Source organism: Thermobia domestica, unplaced genomic scaffold, assembly GCF_964235325.1.
Source record: "Thermobia domestica unplaced genomic scaffold, izTheDome1.hap1.1 HAP1_SCAFFOLD_310, whole genome shotgun sequence".
Lineage (NCBI taxonomy): Eukaryota > Metazoa > Arthropoda > Insecta > Zygentoma > Lepismatidae > Thermobia > Thermobia domestica.
Window position 1 is genome coordinate 97163 of NW_027656024.1, and position 15431 is coordinate 112593.

General features: G+C 34.7%; 1 protein-coding gene across 3 annotated transcripts in view; it reads left to right on the forward strand.

Annotated features, from left to right (window-relative positions):
- Window positions 1–14068, forward strand: part of LOC145676716 (uncharacterized) — a 41509-nt gene extending 27441 nt beyond the window's left edge. For all 3 annotated transcript variants that reach the window (XR_014129450.1, XM_081747540.1, XM_081747541.1), the window contains one exon: window positions 8264–14068. Coding sequence is in view for 2 of the 3 variants with exons in the window: in XM_081747540.1 (XP_081603666.1) it covers window positions 8264–9377 (1114 nt within the window). In the remaining variant the exon portion in view is untranslated. The remainder of the gene's footprint in view (window positions 1–8263) is intronic.
- The last annotated feature ends 1363 nt before the right edge of the window (window positions 14069–15431 follow it).

Here is a 15431-nt window from a genome sequence, read left to right on the forward strand (position 1 = left end):
AACCATTTCCTGAATTCCTGTACGTGCTTTTTCTTATTCACATCTTCCTTCACCACCCTTTTATGAGGGTAGTGTTCTGGCCATTGACCTCCAAGAATCGTGCGAATCAATGCTTCTTTTAGTCCAGTCACAAATACAGAACATCTGCCTCTCATATGGGAATTCGAAAGAGTTAAGAAAAATAACAAAATTGTATTTTTCGTGTCCAAGATACGCAGGTAAATTTATCATTATCATCATAGGGTAAACATTGCTTCAGTGTGGCCAACTTCCAAGATACAGGTGGCCAATGTATAGAGTAGTAAGTAACGAATGTCTTATGGGAAAATGCAGGTTCAAGACGAACTAGGCCAAGATAAGCAGGTGGCCAACTTAGAGAGGTGGCCAAGTTGACAGGTTTCACTGTATATATATGTCATCAAAGAACACTACATATGATTCACCTAGTTCATTGTTTTGCATTTGACCTTCTTCCTGTGGGTGTCATCGGTGTCCCTAACCAATCCCCAACAATAGTCCGCAAGCATATTCGGTTCCCATCCACTTTGGTAACGTCTTTCCATTGCCACTACTGTTTGGTGAAACTTTTCGCCATGCTCATCATTTACCTCGCCGGGATTCAGTGGAAAGAAGTCTAGATGACTGTGTAGAAAGTGAATTTTCAGCGACATGTATGCATGCTTTCTGTAATTATTCAACAAGTTGCTCAAGAGTGTTTTTGTAGTTCTCATCCTTTGTCTTGTCTAAGAAACCGTAACACAAACTCTTAAATGATACCCGACAATGCATCTCAAGAGGGCTAAGCGCTGAATCAAAGTTATGATCCCGCATTAGGTCTCTTATCTGAGTGTCGACAAACACACCAGCCTTCACTTTGTTAGCGCTGAGATTCGGAAATTTAGTGTCAAATACTAAAATCGAGCTCCAATCATGTCCATTCCAACCACAAATGATTTCATAAGGCCAAGTTTTATATGGAGTGGAGGGAGACTCAGGGGAGTCTTCTGATTTAACTATAGAGGGGTTGCAACATTCCTAATACCTACTTGCATTGTATTGCGTTGTGGTCATTCTTTTCTCTGGTAGTGATTATTTCAGGCTCAAGAGTCCCATTCGCATAAGAAACAGCAATGTTTCGTGTATCCATTCTGTAGTTCTGTAAGTATGCTATAACTTTGAAATCGGCAACAATGTGCTACTTAAGAACATTGTACTGAACTTTTTCAAATACACGTTTCATTTTGTCATACGTTTCCTTCACCTGTGTGTCATAAGCAATTTGTAAAGTTGGGAGGATATTGCCATTATGCATTAAAACTGGCTTAGAACTGCTCTTTGAGGAGTCTATAAAAAGCCTCCACTCCTATGCCACATATGTCGTACCAAGAGCAGCAAACAAACTATTGACATCAGAACAAAAACAAAGTGTATCTTCCTGTTTAAAAAAACTCTAAATGGTGCATGTCTTTTCGTGTATGAACAAACGGTGGCACTTACGTCAAGTAAATTCCATTGTTTAAGTCTGGATCCAAGAATTTCAGCCTGCCACTAAGTTGGTTTCAAATCTTGAACAAGGTCATTTAAATCACTTTGTATTACAAAATGTAGGTTGTTTCTCTCTTCAAATTCAAAATCTAACTCTGAGCTCTCCGATTCTTAAGAAGCTACGTTTGTTTTTTCCTCTTCCAGAGACCATGCTGCTGGAGGTACAGAATTGGAATATTATCACCGTGTTTGACAGGTCTTATTGCAATCGAAATATTGTCAGGATTTTTTTGTCCTTTCTTTTCATGCCTTGAATGTATACAGCACAGAAGTAGCAGTCACTTACGTGGTCGACTGGCTCACGCCATATCTTCGGAACACCAAATGACATCTTACCTTGACGTTTGTTATTCGACCATGACCGGGAATGCCAAGCACACTTATTACATATTGCACTAAATACCCACTGCCTATCTTCATCAATTTTGCTGTCGAAGTATATAGTTCGTAATCCTTTTTCGTCAAAAGTATTAATTTTTCTCTCTTAGCCTTAACTATGTATTCACAGACATAACAAAAATTATGAGTGGAAAAGACAATCTCGAGGCATTGTGATAGTCACAAAAACACTTATACGATAGGAAGGCGTGTACAAACTCCCTGCCCTCGCACAAATCTTCAGACAACTGAGCAACAGTAGAGTGGTGACTGGGAGGGAGGAAAAATACAATGTTGCCAGGCTTCAATAGGCCACTTTTTTCCTCACAAATTGGAATATTGGATGTAATTAGAGAAATTCTGACCATGTTTCTTTTTCCCATAAAAAAAGCTGAAATTTTTCAAAACATTCGGTAACATTTTAGATACATGGTAACTTCATTTAGCAAAATTTTCATAACTTCTGTTCAGGTAACATCTGTGAGTATTTTATCTGAATGTATTAGGTGTTCGTTACTGAGCTTATGTGTGAGTATCGCAAGTGTAATGCTGCAAACCTTTCTCAATTTCTCCAAATATTAAAATTTACCGGTTTTTAAAAATTTCTTCCACACTATTTTAATACCCTTGTGTTTGAGCTCTGATTGTTTAATATACCACACCTGAATGTATAAGGTACCGGTTACTGAGCTTATTTTTGCGTAGCGTGACTATCAATGTTGCAAACCTATCTAAATTTGTTTTTTAAAAAGAACTTTTTCCCCAGTTTTTCAATCTTTTTTCTTCTTCTTCTACAAATTGAGCACGATGGGTCCTAAATGTTTACTGTTGGAATTTGTGTTCCGTACTCTTTCCAAAGAGGTATCATTGGTTATTCTGGGAAAGTTAGGAAAGGAGTAGAGAGGCTTCAAACCTGCAGTTCTGTGATTTCCTTAAAATTTTAACCAAAATCTACTATAACTGATATTATTTGAAAATCTGAGGGTGCAGAGCCAAAATTAAGATCAGATTCATTTTCAGCAGCTTGAAAAATATAAGGAACACTTTGTTTCATGAAAGAAAATTCTTCACTGTCGACCAGTGATATCGACACCTCTTTCAACAATAATTTTTAAGGTGTTGTTTTACGAAACCCTTTCACTTATTTTTTTTTTCTAATTTTAATGTATCACAACCGAATCCCTAGCACAACCAAAAATTCAGCTCGTGTAAATACATTATTTTAATATCTGGATGAAGTAGCTTCACTGATAAACGTTCGTGTCTCAGAAATTTATATCTCACAATACCAGGTTTTATCATGACACTGTAACGCAGGCAAAGCGGCTTTTCTTGCTCTACTTTTTTTTCTTAACTTTTGCCATCATAAAAACCTTTTTTCTTAACTACCGCTTTCTTCTTTTCTGCTTTGTAAACAGTGACCATGTTACGGGGAAACGGTGGCCATTCGTAGATTGTTCATCTCTGGCACGGAAGGTCGCGACTCGATCCCGAAATCCTGACAATTAGGCTTTGTGATTTACGAACACTGTTTGGATTTCTCGGAATTGTCTTATGTCTCCCACTTTCCTCACCCGCCATTGCCATTCATCTAGTCATCATCGTCATGTAAACGTGCAACAAAATCAGTAACAGATCATATCAGTTACATTACGAAAATAAAATATATATATAAACAGTATAATCGCCGTCTGCTGCTATTATGGTACGCAGTCGCTCCGGCATACTTGCAACAAGCGTAGAACAGTGACCAGGCCTAAGTCGGTAATACTGCAGCATCTCGGTCACACGGGGTTCTAGAACTTCCTGATTCCTGTCTTATCTTTCCTACCACTCCTGCACCATAAAAGCCCAAAATTTTGGAGTGGATTGAGAGTGAGAGATCGTGGAGGCCAATCCATGCAAATGAGCTATGAATGTTCTTGTAACCGCTCCTGCGCTTGCTATGACTTATGCATAGGGCTATTCTCGTACATGAATAAGAACTTATCTTGGTCTGTAAAATTGGCATTAAGAGAAGGTAAAACGCATTGTCCAGAACACCAATATATTCTCCAGTTCCAAAATACAGAGTAGGAGCTTTGAAGCGTTTTAAAGAGATTGATCGTGCCATGTTATACTGCGAAATTTCTTTATGGTTGAAATAGCTTAATTGATTCACTGAACATATAAACTTTCAATAATAAACCTATTTCAACAATGAAGAATATACATCAACACATTAACACGTTTTGTGTATTCGAACGCATCCACTTCATCATGCACACAGTGCTTTTACAGCATGAATGAATTTACAGATATACCATGATTTTTTTATGGGATTGATTCACATAGCGGATCGATGGGTTATTTTCGGAAGTGACGCCACGTAGAGTGCGTCAAACAATCCAAGTTCACAAGTCTGTGAGTGCAACGTGAGTAGTGTGCGAGGATGTACCATACGTTAGTATACTTGTGTGCTTAAGATTACGATTTTTCGCAAAATGACCTACTAAATTAATAAAAGGAATATTTTAATAATTTTTGTTGAGGTGAAAATTTTTGTGTACTGATCTAATAATAATTTACTTGATAAAAGTATATATTAATGATTGTACTGGTGGAATATAAAAATGTTACACAAATAACAAACATGTTTATGTTATGTTCTTTGTTGATGTAGTGAAATTTAGTATAGTGTAGGGAGAAAGCGAATATTTTTTTATATATAATGCAACGCAGAAAGTTGTGCTGGTTTATGTAGCTTAATTGTGATACTTAGTCTATTTGTAATGCAGATATTTGCACGAAAACTACAAACTTTAATGGCATATACAGTATATTAAAATGCTATATTTTAGCATACAATATTCAATACCTAGATTATTCATTACTCTATGACTATAGCTGCAAAATCTAAATCGTCGGTAAATAGACCCAATTTTCTAGTTTTCATTCTAAATAAACTAATTTCTTTCAAAGTTTCTATATTTCCTTTCAATACATTTGTGTGAGAGTCCGTAATATGCCAACTGCCGTACATTTTACATTTTCGACAGCAAAAGACCAAAAGTGAAATACAGGTAAAAAATTATTTCTTCCCATTTATCAGAGATTTCACAATTTCAAAAATTAATTCATATAAGCTCATTACTGTACGCACTATGAAACGATTGTAAACAAACTTTACAGTTGAACAACATACACACTGTATCTTTTATAGAACCGTCTCGTAATTTTCATAAAATTCTTACTGGAGTTTTCGCAGTTGGCGTGTACAATTGCGAGGGTTACTTGAGAAACTGCTATTTATCTTAACAAACTGCTATTTATCTTAACGATTTACACGTGACAATTCATCTTCCACGACTGTACAGTCACAGGCTGTCAGCAGTTATACGAACAGAGTTTACACCATAATTTTATATGTGGATAGGAAAATTTAATTTATATTATAATTATGACATGAAAACTTTCGTCGTGATTTCCGCTTTATAGATATATCTTCCACTAAAGTATTAAACGATTTGTGTTTTATGATTGAATTTATTACATTTGCTTATGCAACGCACTCCGTTTTAAAGGATGCGGCCTAGTGTTTTACAGGGTTCCAAACCAGTTGGTTAGCCAGAACACCCAGATGTAAATGTTGAAAAGTGTTGCCGCTCAAACACTTAAAAATTTGTAAAGTAAAAACTTGTTCCATAAATGGGCATTGACAAAGTTTAAGTGACTTTTCTGCTATTATAGAAATATATGCGTGCAGACACTTACTTTCTTTTGTTGACACATTGCATCCGATTAGTCCCCTTAAGAATTTACACGACCTTTCGCTACTACCAGGCTCGGGTTTTTGATAGTAATATTATCCTATCGGAACAAGATGATTGTTAGTGATGATGTGAAGTTACACACTGAAAGTGAAGTCACTTGTGAACCGTTGTATTTGAAAGACCAGAGGTAAGTACACTACCAATGAGCCACCGAGCCTCCCTTCCGCTACTGAAAAAACAAAAGAAACACTAAAAATCACTAAACAAACCAAATGCTAATAACAAGTTTCATCACGATTCGGTACAAAATTCAACTTCTAAATGAGTAATTCACTGATGATGATAATTATCAAGAATAAAGTTTTTTTAGTCTTCTGCAGGGACATTCTCATATTTTTTTATTCACTAATAAAGCTTCAGATATAACTATGAATTCGTTTACACTGTAAGAAATTAATAAAACAAGAAAAGCTGTTAAAGAAAGAAGTATATTGGAATTGCTGTCATGGAGCTAATTTCAGTATTCGCCTGATATTTTTAGTTAAAACTGTTCTGAACCAAAATATAATAACAAAGAGGATGAAATTTGTTTAAGTCGATAATATAAGCTGGAAGCGAGAAGAATATTTTCAGTGTGGTGATGCGAGGTAAATTGAATTATAATTTAATTTTTTTGCTAGATCTTAAAGTATCGAGACCGGAAACAAAAATGTGAAGTGATTTATAATTATTTTTAAACAATCTCTTCAGATTCTCCGTGGAGTCTAGTAGTTAACCTGGAGGGAAACGTGTAGCATATATAATCTCAAATTCAATATATTCATTAATAAGTGTTTAAAACTTTTTTTTTTCAATTTGTCCTTCCTTTTAAAGACTAAGAAGGAATTTCTCTGCTTGTAAACTCCTCTTTAACGGTTTACCCAAATAATCGAAATGAAACATTTCTTTGGCTTTCCACACAAACATGCCAGTCACCATATGCCTGGCAACTCTGAAAAAACGTGTCCTTACAAACTAATAAACTATACCTATAGTTTTGAAAGGGCTACATCTACACCCTCACTTCCCCAGTTGTTCAACCCTTACTTATTTTATTCTCTGATGCCGACTCTGCTTTCAGTACAAAATTTCATCTAAGCGATTCAACTTTTTCATAAACTAATGCCACACATGCGAACTGTGAGATTATTCCTCATATCCCTCTTAAATACGGTATTTTCCAAAACACTGCTGCACGTGACAGTTTATTTTAAATGATAAACTTACTTGCTATGCCTTCTTTCCCTAACAAGAGAGACTCGTGAGATGATAAATTTCAATGTAGATTTTCAATCCTTCTTCTCTGTTAGCAATACCCATTACGATGAAAGTATCATGATAAGAACACAGATGAGGGTAGACACTCAGCATATCAAAAAAATTTATTTCAAACAATTCAGCTGCTTTACTTTTATAATGTAATTGCAACAACATTATGTCACTTTTTAATATACAGAGTGGTGCATTTGTCTTGACACGCTCTTTTAATTTTAAAGTAAGTAAGGGTAAACATTGTAGTGTTTTACGATGCATAAACACATTCCAGACGTTGTTTGATATACCTCTAATAGCAGTGTTGCAAAGCCATTATAGAATTGTTTGAGTGTTGTTTGTAAAACCATTGTAGGCTTGTTGTTTGAGTGTTGTTTGTTTATTTGAGAAGCACACTTGTTTGTTTGAGTGATAAACAGAATGATACAGCATGATAACCTTGAATATTCTAGAAGCATGTCAGGTTAATATCAAAGGAAGACCAACGGGACAATGCAGATGCTGATTATCTTAGTTTTGAATCTTACAATCATAATATCAGATATTTTTAATACATAGCTTAAGAACAGCAAGAAATTAAATCGTTGATGTTTCTGAAATGGCCTTATTTCCGAAAAGTACTTACATATATATATGTATATGATATCTAACCACGCAGATATTTTTCAGTAGACAAAGGTCGTTAAAAAAAATAAAATTTAATATCTAAATCATTCCGATGATATTACAAACGCTAATGGAGATTGTTTTAGTGCTTAAAATGGTAATTATTTTCTCAAATTTTAGATATTGCAATAGGCTTCCTTTTTTTCTTGGTCATTATGTTGATAGTTTCTGATATATGAAATTGGAAGATGTTCTGGGAAATTACTAAATTTTCTGCAGTAAAATTAACAGTATTATAAATAATCTTCAGTGACTTCGTATCCCCATTTTCAACTGTAATAAGAGATATTCGTTGCATAATGTAACATATGAAACTTGATATGCATTTAAGTCTGATTCTTACTATATAATGTAGATACCACCTCAGATAATAGCAGAAAGGATACTCTCTTTGGAGCATTGCAATAATATGGAGACCTCTCCGTTTACCGTTCCGTTTACCTCGAAAAATTGAGTATGAGACCCTGGGAATTGTGAATATTTAGTATAACAAATATAATATGGAACAACTTCCTATTACTGCTGCATTTATATACAAACGGTCGCATTTTCTTTTTTGCTTCATATCGTTTATCTCACTGTTCATTTCCTTATTTATTGATCATTTGCAGGTTCAATAAACATGCAGTTTCCAGAAAAGCGAATACGTCTATTACACAAAAAGACCTTACAAAGACATCAGCTTTGACAACACACATATTAACACATACATGTGAAAATTGTTACACCTGCGAAGAGTGTGGAAAGGGATTTACGAGGAAGTCAAATTTGGCAATGCACATGTTAATACATACAGGACAAAAACCTTATATGTGCCAAGAGTGTGGAAAGGGGTTTATTTATAGGTCACATATGACTGAACACTTCTTAATACATACAGGTGAAAAACCTCACAAGTGCCAAGAGTGTGGAAAGGGATTTATTAAGAAGTCACAGATGGCAACACATATGTTAATGCATACAGGTGAAAAACCTCACATATGCGAAGAGTGCGGAAAGGAATTTAGGCAGAGGTCACATTTGGCAGCACACATCTTAATACATAAAGTTCAAAAGCCTTATATGTGCCAAGAGTGTGGAAAGGGATATACTAGTAAGTCATATTTGGCAATACACATGTTAATACATACAGGTCAAAAACCTTACATGTGCCAACAGTGTGAAAAGGGGTTTATTAAGAAGTCTCACTTGGCAACACATATGTTAATGCATACAGGTGAAAAACCTCACATGTGCAAAGAGTGTGGAAAGGGATTTCTTAGGAAGTCGGAGGTGGGAACACACATGTTAATGCATACAGGTGAAAAACCTCACATGTGCAAGAAGTGTGGAAAGGGTTTTAGGAAGAGGTCACATTTGGCAGGACACATCTTAATACATATAGGTCAAAAACCTTTTATGTGCCACGAGTGTGGAAAGGGATTCACAATTAGGTGCAGTTTGGCAAAACACATGTTAATACATACAGGTCAAAAACCTTACATGTGCCAAGAGTGTGGAACGCGATTTAATCAGAGTTCATCTTTGACAACACACACGTTAATACATACAGGAATGCGCCCTCACCGGTGCCAAGAGTGTGGACACAGATTTAGGCACAAGTCAGCTTTAATAACACACATGTTAATACATACAGGTGAAAAACCTCACACGTGCCAAGAGTGTGGTAGGGCATTTAGGCAGAAGTCACGTTTGACATTGCACATGTTAATACATAAGGGTTAGGAAACATCACATAATCTAAAAGTGTGGAAAAAGAATCACGAGTAAGTCCAATTTGGCAAAACACAATGTTACTGCATACAGCAATACACCCTCACAATTACCACGAGTGCGGAAAGGGGTTTATTTGTGGGTCGCATATGGCAGCACAGTTGTTAATAAAAACAGCTGAGAAACCTCACACGTGCAGGAGTGTGGAAAGGGATTTACGAGGAAATCAAATTTGGCGATGCATATGTTAATACACACAAAAACTTCACACAGGCGAAGAGAGTGCTCAGGTATTTAGGCGGAGGTCACATTTGTTAATACATAGAGCAATGCGTCATCACACGTGCCAATAGTGTGGAAAAGGCTTTACTCAGAGGTCAGCTTGGGAAACACATGTTATTACATACAGGTGAAAAACATCACACCTAACAAGAGTGATGAAATGGTTTTAAGATTAGGTCCAGTTTCGCAAAACACATGTTAGTGTGTACAGCAATGCGCCCTCACAGATGCCATGAGTGTGGAAAGGGATTTATTAATAGGTCAGATACGGCAGAACACACGTTAATACACACAGGTGAGAAATCTCACTTCTGTCAAGAGTTTGGTAAAGGATTTGGACAGAAGTCGATTTTCGCAACACACATGTTAATACATACAACAATGCGCCCTCACAGATGCCAAGAATGTGGAAAGAAATTTATTAGTAGGTCAGATATAGCACAACACTTCTTAATACGTACAGGTGACAAATCTCACACGTGGCAAGAAAGTGGAAAGGGATTAGGCAGTGGTAATATATACTGAAAATTTGTTCACATAGGTCATGAACCGGTAAGGTTGTAGGAGTGTGATAAAAAAGTTAGCTGTAAATTCAAATTTGGCAAGAAACGTGCTAATACATTCAGTTTAAAAATCTGACACGTTCTAAGGGTGTGGAGAAAGATACAGTGCAATGTCACATTACACTAGAAAAATCTCACAAGAACCAAGACTGTTGGAGTATCTAGTGAAAGATTATGTTTTGAAACAGATATGTTAATACATGAAGATGGAAAAATCACACGTGATTAAGGTGCAGAAAGAAATTTCGTCAAAGTTCTAATTTCAAAACAAAGGTTAGATCTTAAAGATGACATATATCCCGGAGGTCTGTAGAATTTACTCAAATTCATACTAAGCAACAAACATACAAAGACAATCAGAATAAAACCCTCATGTTCGAATATTATGATAAGCACATATAACAAATTTGCGTTTTAAAATGCATTTAATACAAACAAAGTTATTACCCTCATAGTGTCGGAAGTGCGAGAAAATACTCAAGCGTAACTCATAGTGCGGGAAAGTTTTACACATAAAAATGAAGGTCAATAAGCAGAGATAATATGCAAAAGATTTGGTTTATTCAAAGTTGGTGAGACACGTGCTCCCTTCTAACGCTAGTACTGTTTTGGGGCCGTATTTTTAAGACACGCAAAATAACATTTTGCTATAAATTAGAGAGAAAAGTCGACTTTTTTAAAACCAGAATCCATTTCCGGCAATTTGAACTCCATTCTGTCTCGCTTAGTCATAATTCACGTGATAACATCTCTAAAAACCAACTCGTTTTGCTGTCGTAATAATGCATAGTTTCGGCGTAGATTAATTAAAAATAAGACTCGTACTTACCATAGCTACTTTTCGAGCTCTTATATATTGATATATATTACGTATGCTTGAGTATAAATGCCATTGTATAATAGAACTGAATACGCCACTCCAATCAGACACTGTACTCACTCTTGTCATCTGCGTGCACTTGTAATTCGTAATAAGAGATAGAATACATTTATATCTTTAGCTGTCATTTCTTATAGAGAAAAAAAATCGAGCATAAACCACCGCTCTAATATTCTGGTTTTATTAGTAATTTAAAAACGCATTTAATTACGATTTTATGATTATTTTAAACTACGGTTTTCCAGTATCTATTGTTCAAAACCTTTAAGCCCATCGCACAATAATAATTTATAAAGATATATGAGCGTATCCGTAGCAAAGCCAGCAATTATTGAAAAATTGGCTTCCTAAAAATTATATTCAGTTGACACAGCATAACATTGTTTTCTACTATGTTACTATGTTCAGTACTAGTCGTGCAAAAGATAGTATTCAACTATATATCAGAAGGTATAGTAAAATCTATGATAAAAGTTGTAGAAGCAGTAAGGGAAATCTTGCGTCACTGCTTTCCAAGCTATTTACAAAATAATGGCTTTACAGGTAAGAAATTGTTAGAAATGTTAGGCATAAAAAATTCAGTTTCTACTAATAAGAGAGGTTACATTCACTTTGATGAAATCATCACAGAAAAAATTCACTGTTTAATTCTTGATGATATGGACAATCTGGTTTATTTAAGATAATTAAACACTAAAGGCTTGTTTTCAATTTTCAGAAAAAGCTTATGCGTTTCCAGTAAAATCCGAACACGTTTTCCTAATATGTTTGAAAATTTTATATAAAAAAAAAACTTTCGAGTTAAAGCATGGTTTCAAAATAAATGTTAGTTATATCATGCGCCTACTTAGTTTTATGACTCTATTTTCGAAAGCTAATTTATAAATTTTAACCGAACAATATTTCGAATCAGTTCTTGATTCCATTTAATCTTCTGACGATTATACTGAAGGAGTCTGTGTTAAAACACCAGAAGCAATTGTTACCTATTGTAATAAACGAACATTCATTTAACGCGCATATTTCCAAATACTATAAAAAATTCTAGAATATATTTTCCTTGTATATGATGCAACCTACCGTTTTCCTCGGGTGCTGGTTTCTGGAGAATTCCCTAAGAAAACAGCTGATATCAATTCTGGTCCAGGCTGATGTTCTGTTTAGGCACAGATTGATGACATTGAAATGCAACAAGTGATTTGACATGAGCAATGTTGGTGCTTTTGAGACTCAGGTTGGATTATACTTACTTTTGCGTGTTCATGCGTATACATATATGTGCCTGGCAAGCCGACTGCTCGCAGGGATTCATACACACATGAATGAAGACGATACTATTTCCTTAGATGAATTCTTATTTATTAAATAGGCATATATGTGGATACGGAGTAGAATAAGAAATACTAACAACACACAAAATTTTTACTTTACAGAGCTTGAACTCTCAGACAGAAGAAATTGCACTCATTCAATTGAATAAACGAAATAATGGGAAATAAGACACTTAATATTGCATAATAGACGTAGGTACGCACACACTTTAAAAACACTAGAAACATAGCTCTTTTATTCGGTATCACTTGCACTATATACTTATTATTCGCACTGATGTGAGACTTTCACTGCGTAATTTAAGAAAAGAGGAATGGGGAGACACAGGAAACACTAATCTATGACGAGATTTCTTGGCTCCCTAGAAATGCTGTACTGCAAAAGATGGTTCACTTTTCGGTTTAACAACAAAGTAAGACTTCTATCACATATTTAATTATACATCGTACTCCTCCTATGTTAATATATAGGTAAAACGTTCTTCTAAACTTTTCGTTCCTCCTTGCTCTGAAGACTCCGGTTGACTTCCCGCTTCTACCAACGCTTGGGAACGTCCCGTTCACTATACTAAGGGTTGGTAGTGCGTTATACAAAATAATGAAGAAGTGTCAAAGTTTTCTGCATTCTTACACAACACAAATATGACGACGGTATAGTTGATAGCACTGGCTACACATGTTTCGGTCCTGTGGGAATACTGAGAAACACCTGCAGAAAGAGTTGAATTTCTCACCAGAAAAAAAAATATCTTCTTTTCTATGAGGAATATAATGATTTCGTTGCATGAATAAAAGTTAAAAAAGAAATACACTGTTCGTCCAAAAACGTAATCTTGTGGTTAGGCTGACGGTCACAACTTGGCGATCCGCAAGGGAATTACACATTGCGAGCTAGCGAAGTAATGTGTTGAGAATCCTGGATTAGCACATATGGGAAAAAAAGTTTGGAGGTATACAGCTTTTTTTCAAAATAAGGAGTTGGTAACACCATTCTTGATTAACTGGGTGTGGAGGACTATGGAGAAAACACTAGCAACACTGTTTTCGGTGATCACTATTCGCAGTGAATAATTAAGATAATATAGATTTCTCACTACGAATCACTAGGGCTATTTATTCTGTTTGAAACACAATTGATCCAGATGGATAGCTATCGGCTGAATCCAGATTCCATGAGTTGTTTTTGAAAATTCCATATCCAGATGTTTTCTCTCTTCTGCGATGAGAGGTCCAATTCGTAAAATCCAGTTTTCTTGACAATTGGGGCTGTGGGGTGCGAAGGCAGTTGTAGCACATTAGTGAAATCTTATTATTATTTTTTTTTTTTTACACTGAGAATAAATATTCTCATTTCACTGTAAACTATTGCTTTAAAACAAGCTTTGGTATATTCACTATTTGTCTGTCATATGTATAACACTTTGGGCTAAACTGATTACGTGAAAACGAATTTGTGGTTTCACCTTTATGTGTGAAAATGTTTATAGGGCTATATAATTTTGTTTCTATTTATTATTTTTATTTATATATTAGTTTTTTTAGTCGTTTTTTTAAAGTATTTATGCTTCAATGGTTAAAATATTTAAATGAAAATTGAAAAATATAGATAAATTGTAGTGATACAAAACACTAAATATTTTCAAAATACTGGAGTATATTGAGTGAATATGTTAACTTCAAAGAGAATTTAAAAAATTCGATTTATTAATCTGATTATGAATAATCGTATAAATGTAGGTTAATTCACCTGGAAACGGATGTTAATTCGTAACAATTCTGAGGGTTTGGACGAATAACCATTCGTGAGGTTAATTTAGTGTGACTCTAAGAACGCAAAATTTTGCATACTGATAAACAAAAAAATTAAATTCCCATATATGGGAAGATACACATATATACTTCCAACAATGAAGAATTTCTTGAAAAACATATACGAGTTTTCCCTTCATCCAGGTGTATCCGAAACACTCTACGAATTCGCATGCCAGTACACATATATCTTGTTGAATCACTTTGACTAATATCCATTAACTGACGAAGGTGCCACGTTCCATCTAAATAGTTTTTTGGTCTTATTAAAGTAAAACTGGTTAACCATTATCGAAAAATGCGTGGAAAAGAATATTCATTAGTCTTTATGTGGTAATGAGAGGTTACACAAGACGTCTGTAGAACATAATCATGTTCGAAATAGAATGTAAGAACATAAAAGGGTATTAATCTTGAAAACTTCCAAGGAAATTCTTGACGTCTAGCCCATAATGCTTATAATAGGATAGGAAAATTTTGTTAACACAAGATCAACAATGCATGACAACAATATATGAGCATATCTATAAATGCAATCATCTCTCATGATGCAAGATTCCATCGTAAACAGACGCCTAGCCTTGGCGTAATAGATGCTCATCGGCACATCCCTAAAGTCCACAAAGTCTTCAATAGTATACATCAACATGTTCATTTAATGACACATGTATATTTATCACAACATTCACATATTCGCCATCTCGAACTGTGACTTAACGTATGCCTAAAATAAAATCGTATTAGCAATTCATTGCAATAATCATACATAGAAGCATAATGACAAGTAATTCCTTAAGATGTCAACATAAAGACACAAGATGTAAAAATTCCTGAAATATTCATTATCAATGAAAATAAGACGCTGTAAATTAGAAACACTAAAATAGTATAAAGACTAAGAGTATCTCTCGAATGAACTTTTGATTCTTCAGCTGCAAATTCAAACAAATGGTTAACATCAAGAATATTAACATTAATATTATTTCACATTGATAAATTTTAAGTTTTGGCATCGACAAAAATTAATGGAAATTAGTTGGCATGGTATCAATAATTAATTCTTAAAATATCAGTTATACAGAAATACTTCAGATTCTTCGTGGAAATCTGTTGAAATATGAGAATAGCATTAATACGTATTACAAATTCACAAATACTGAAATATTCATCAAGCATAAAAGACATTATAATAGTAATACAA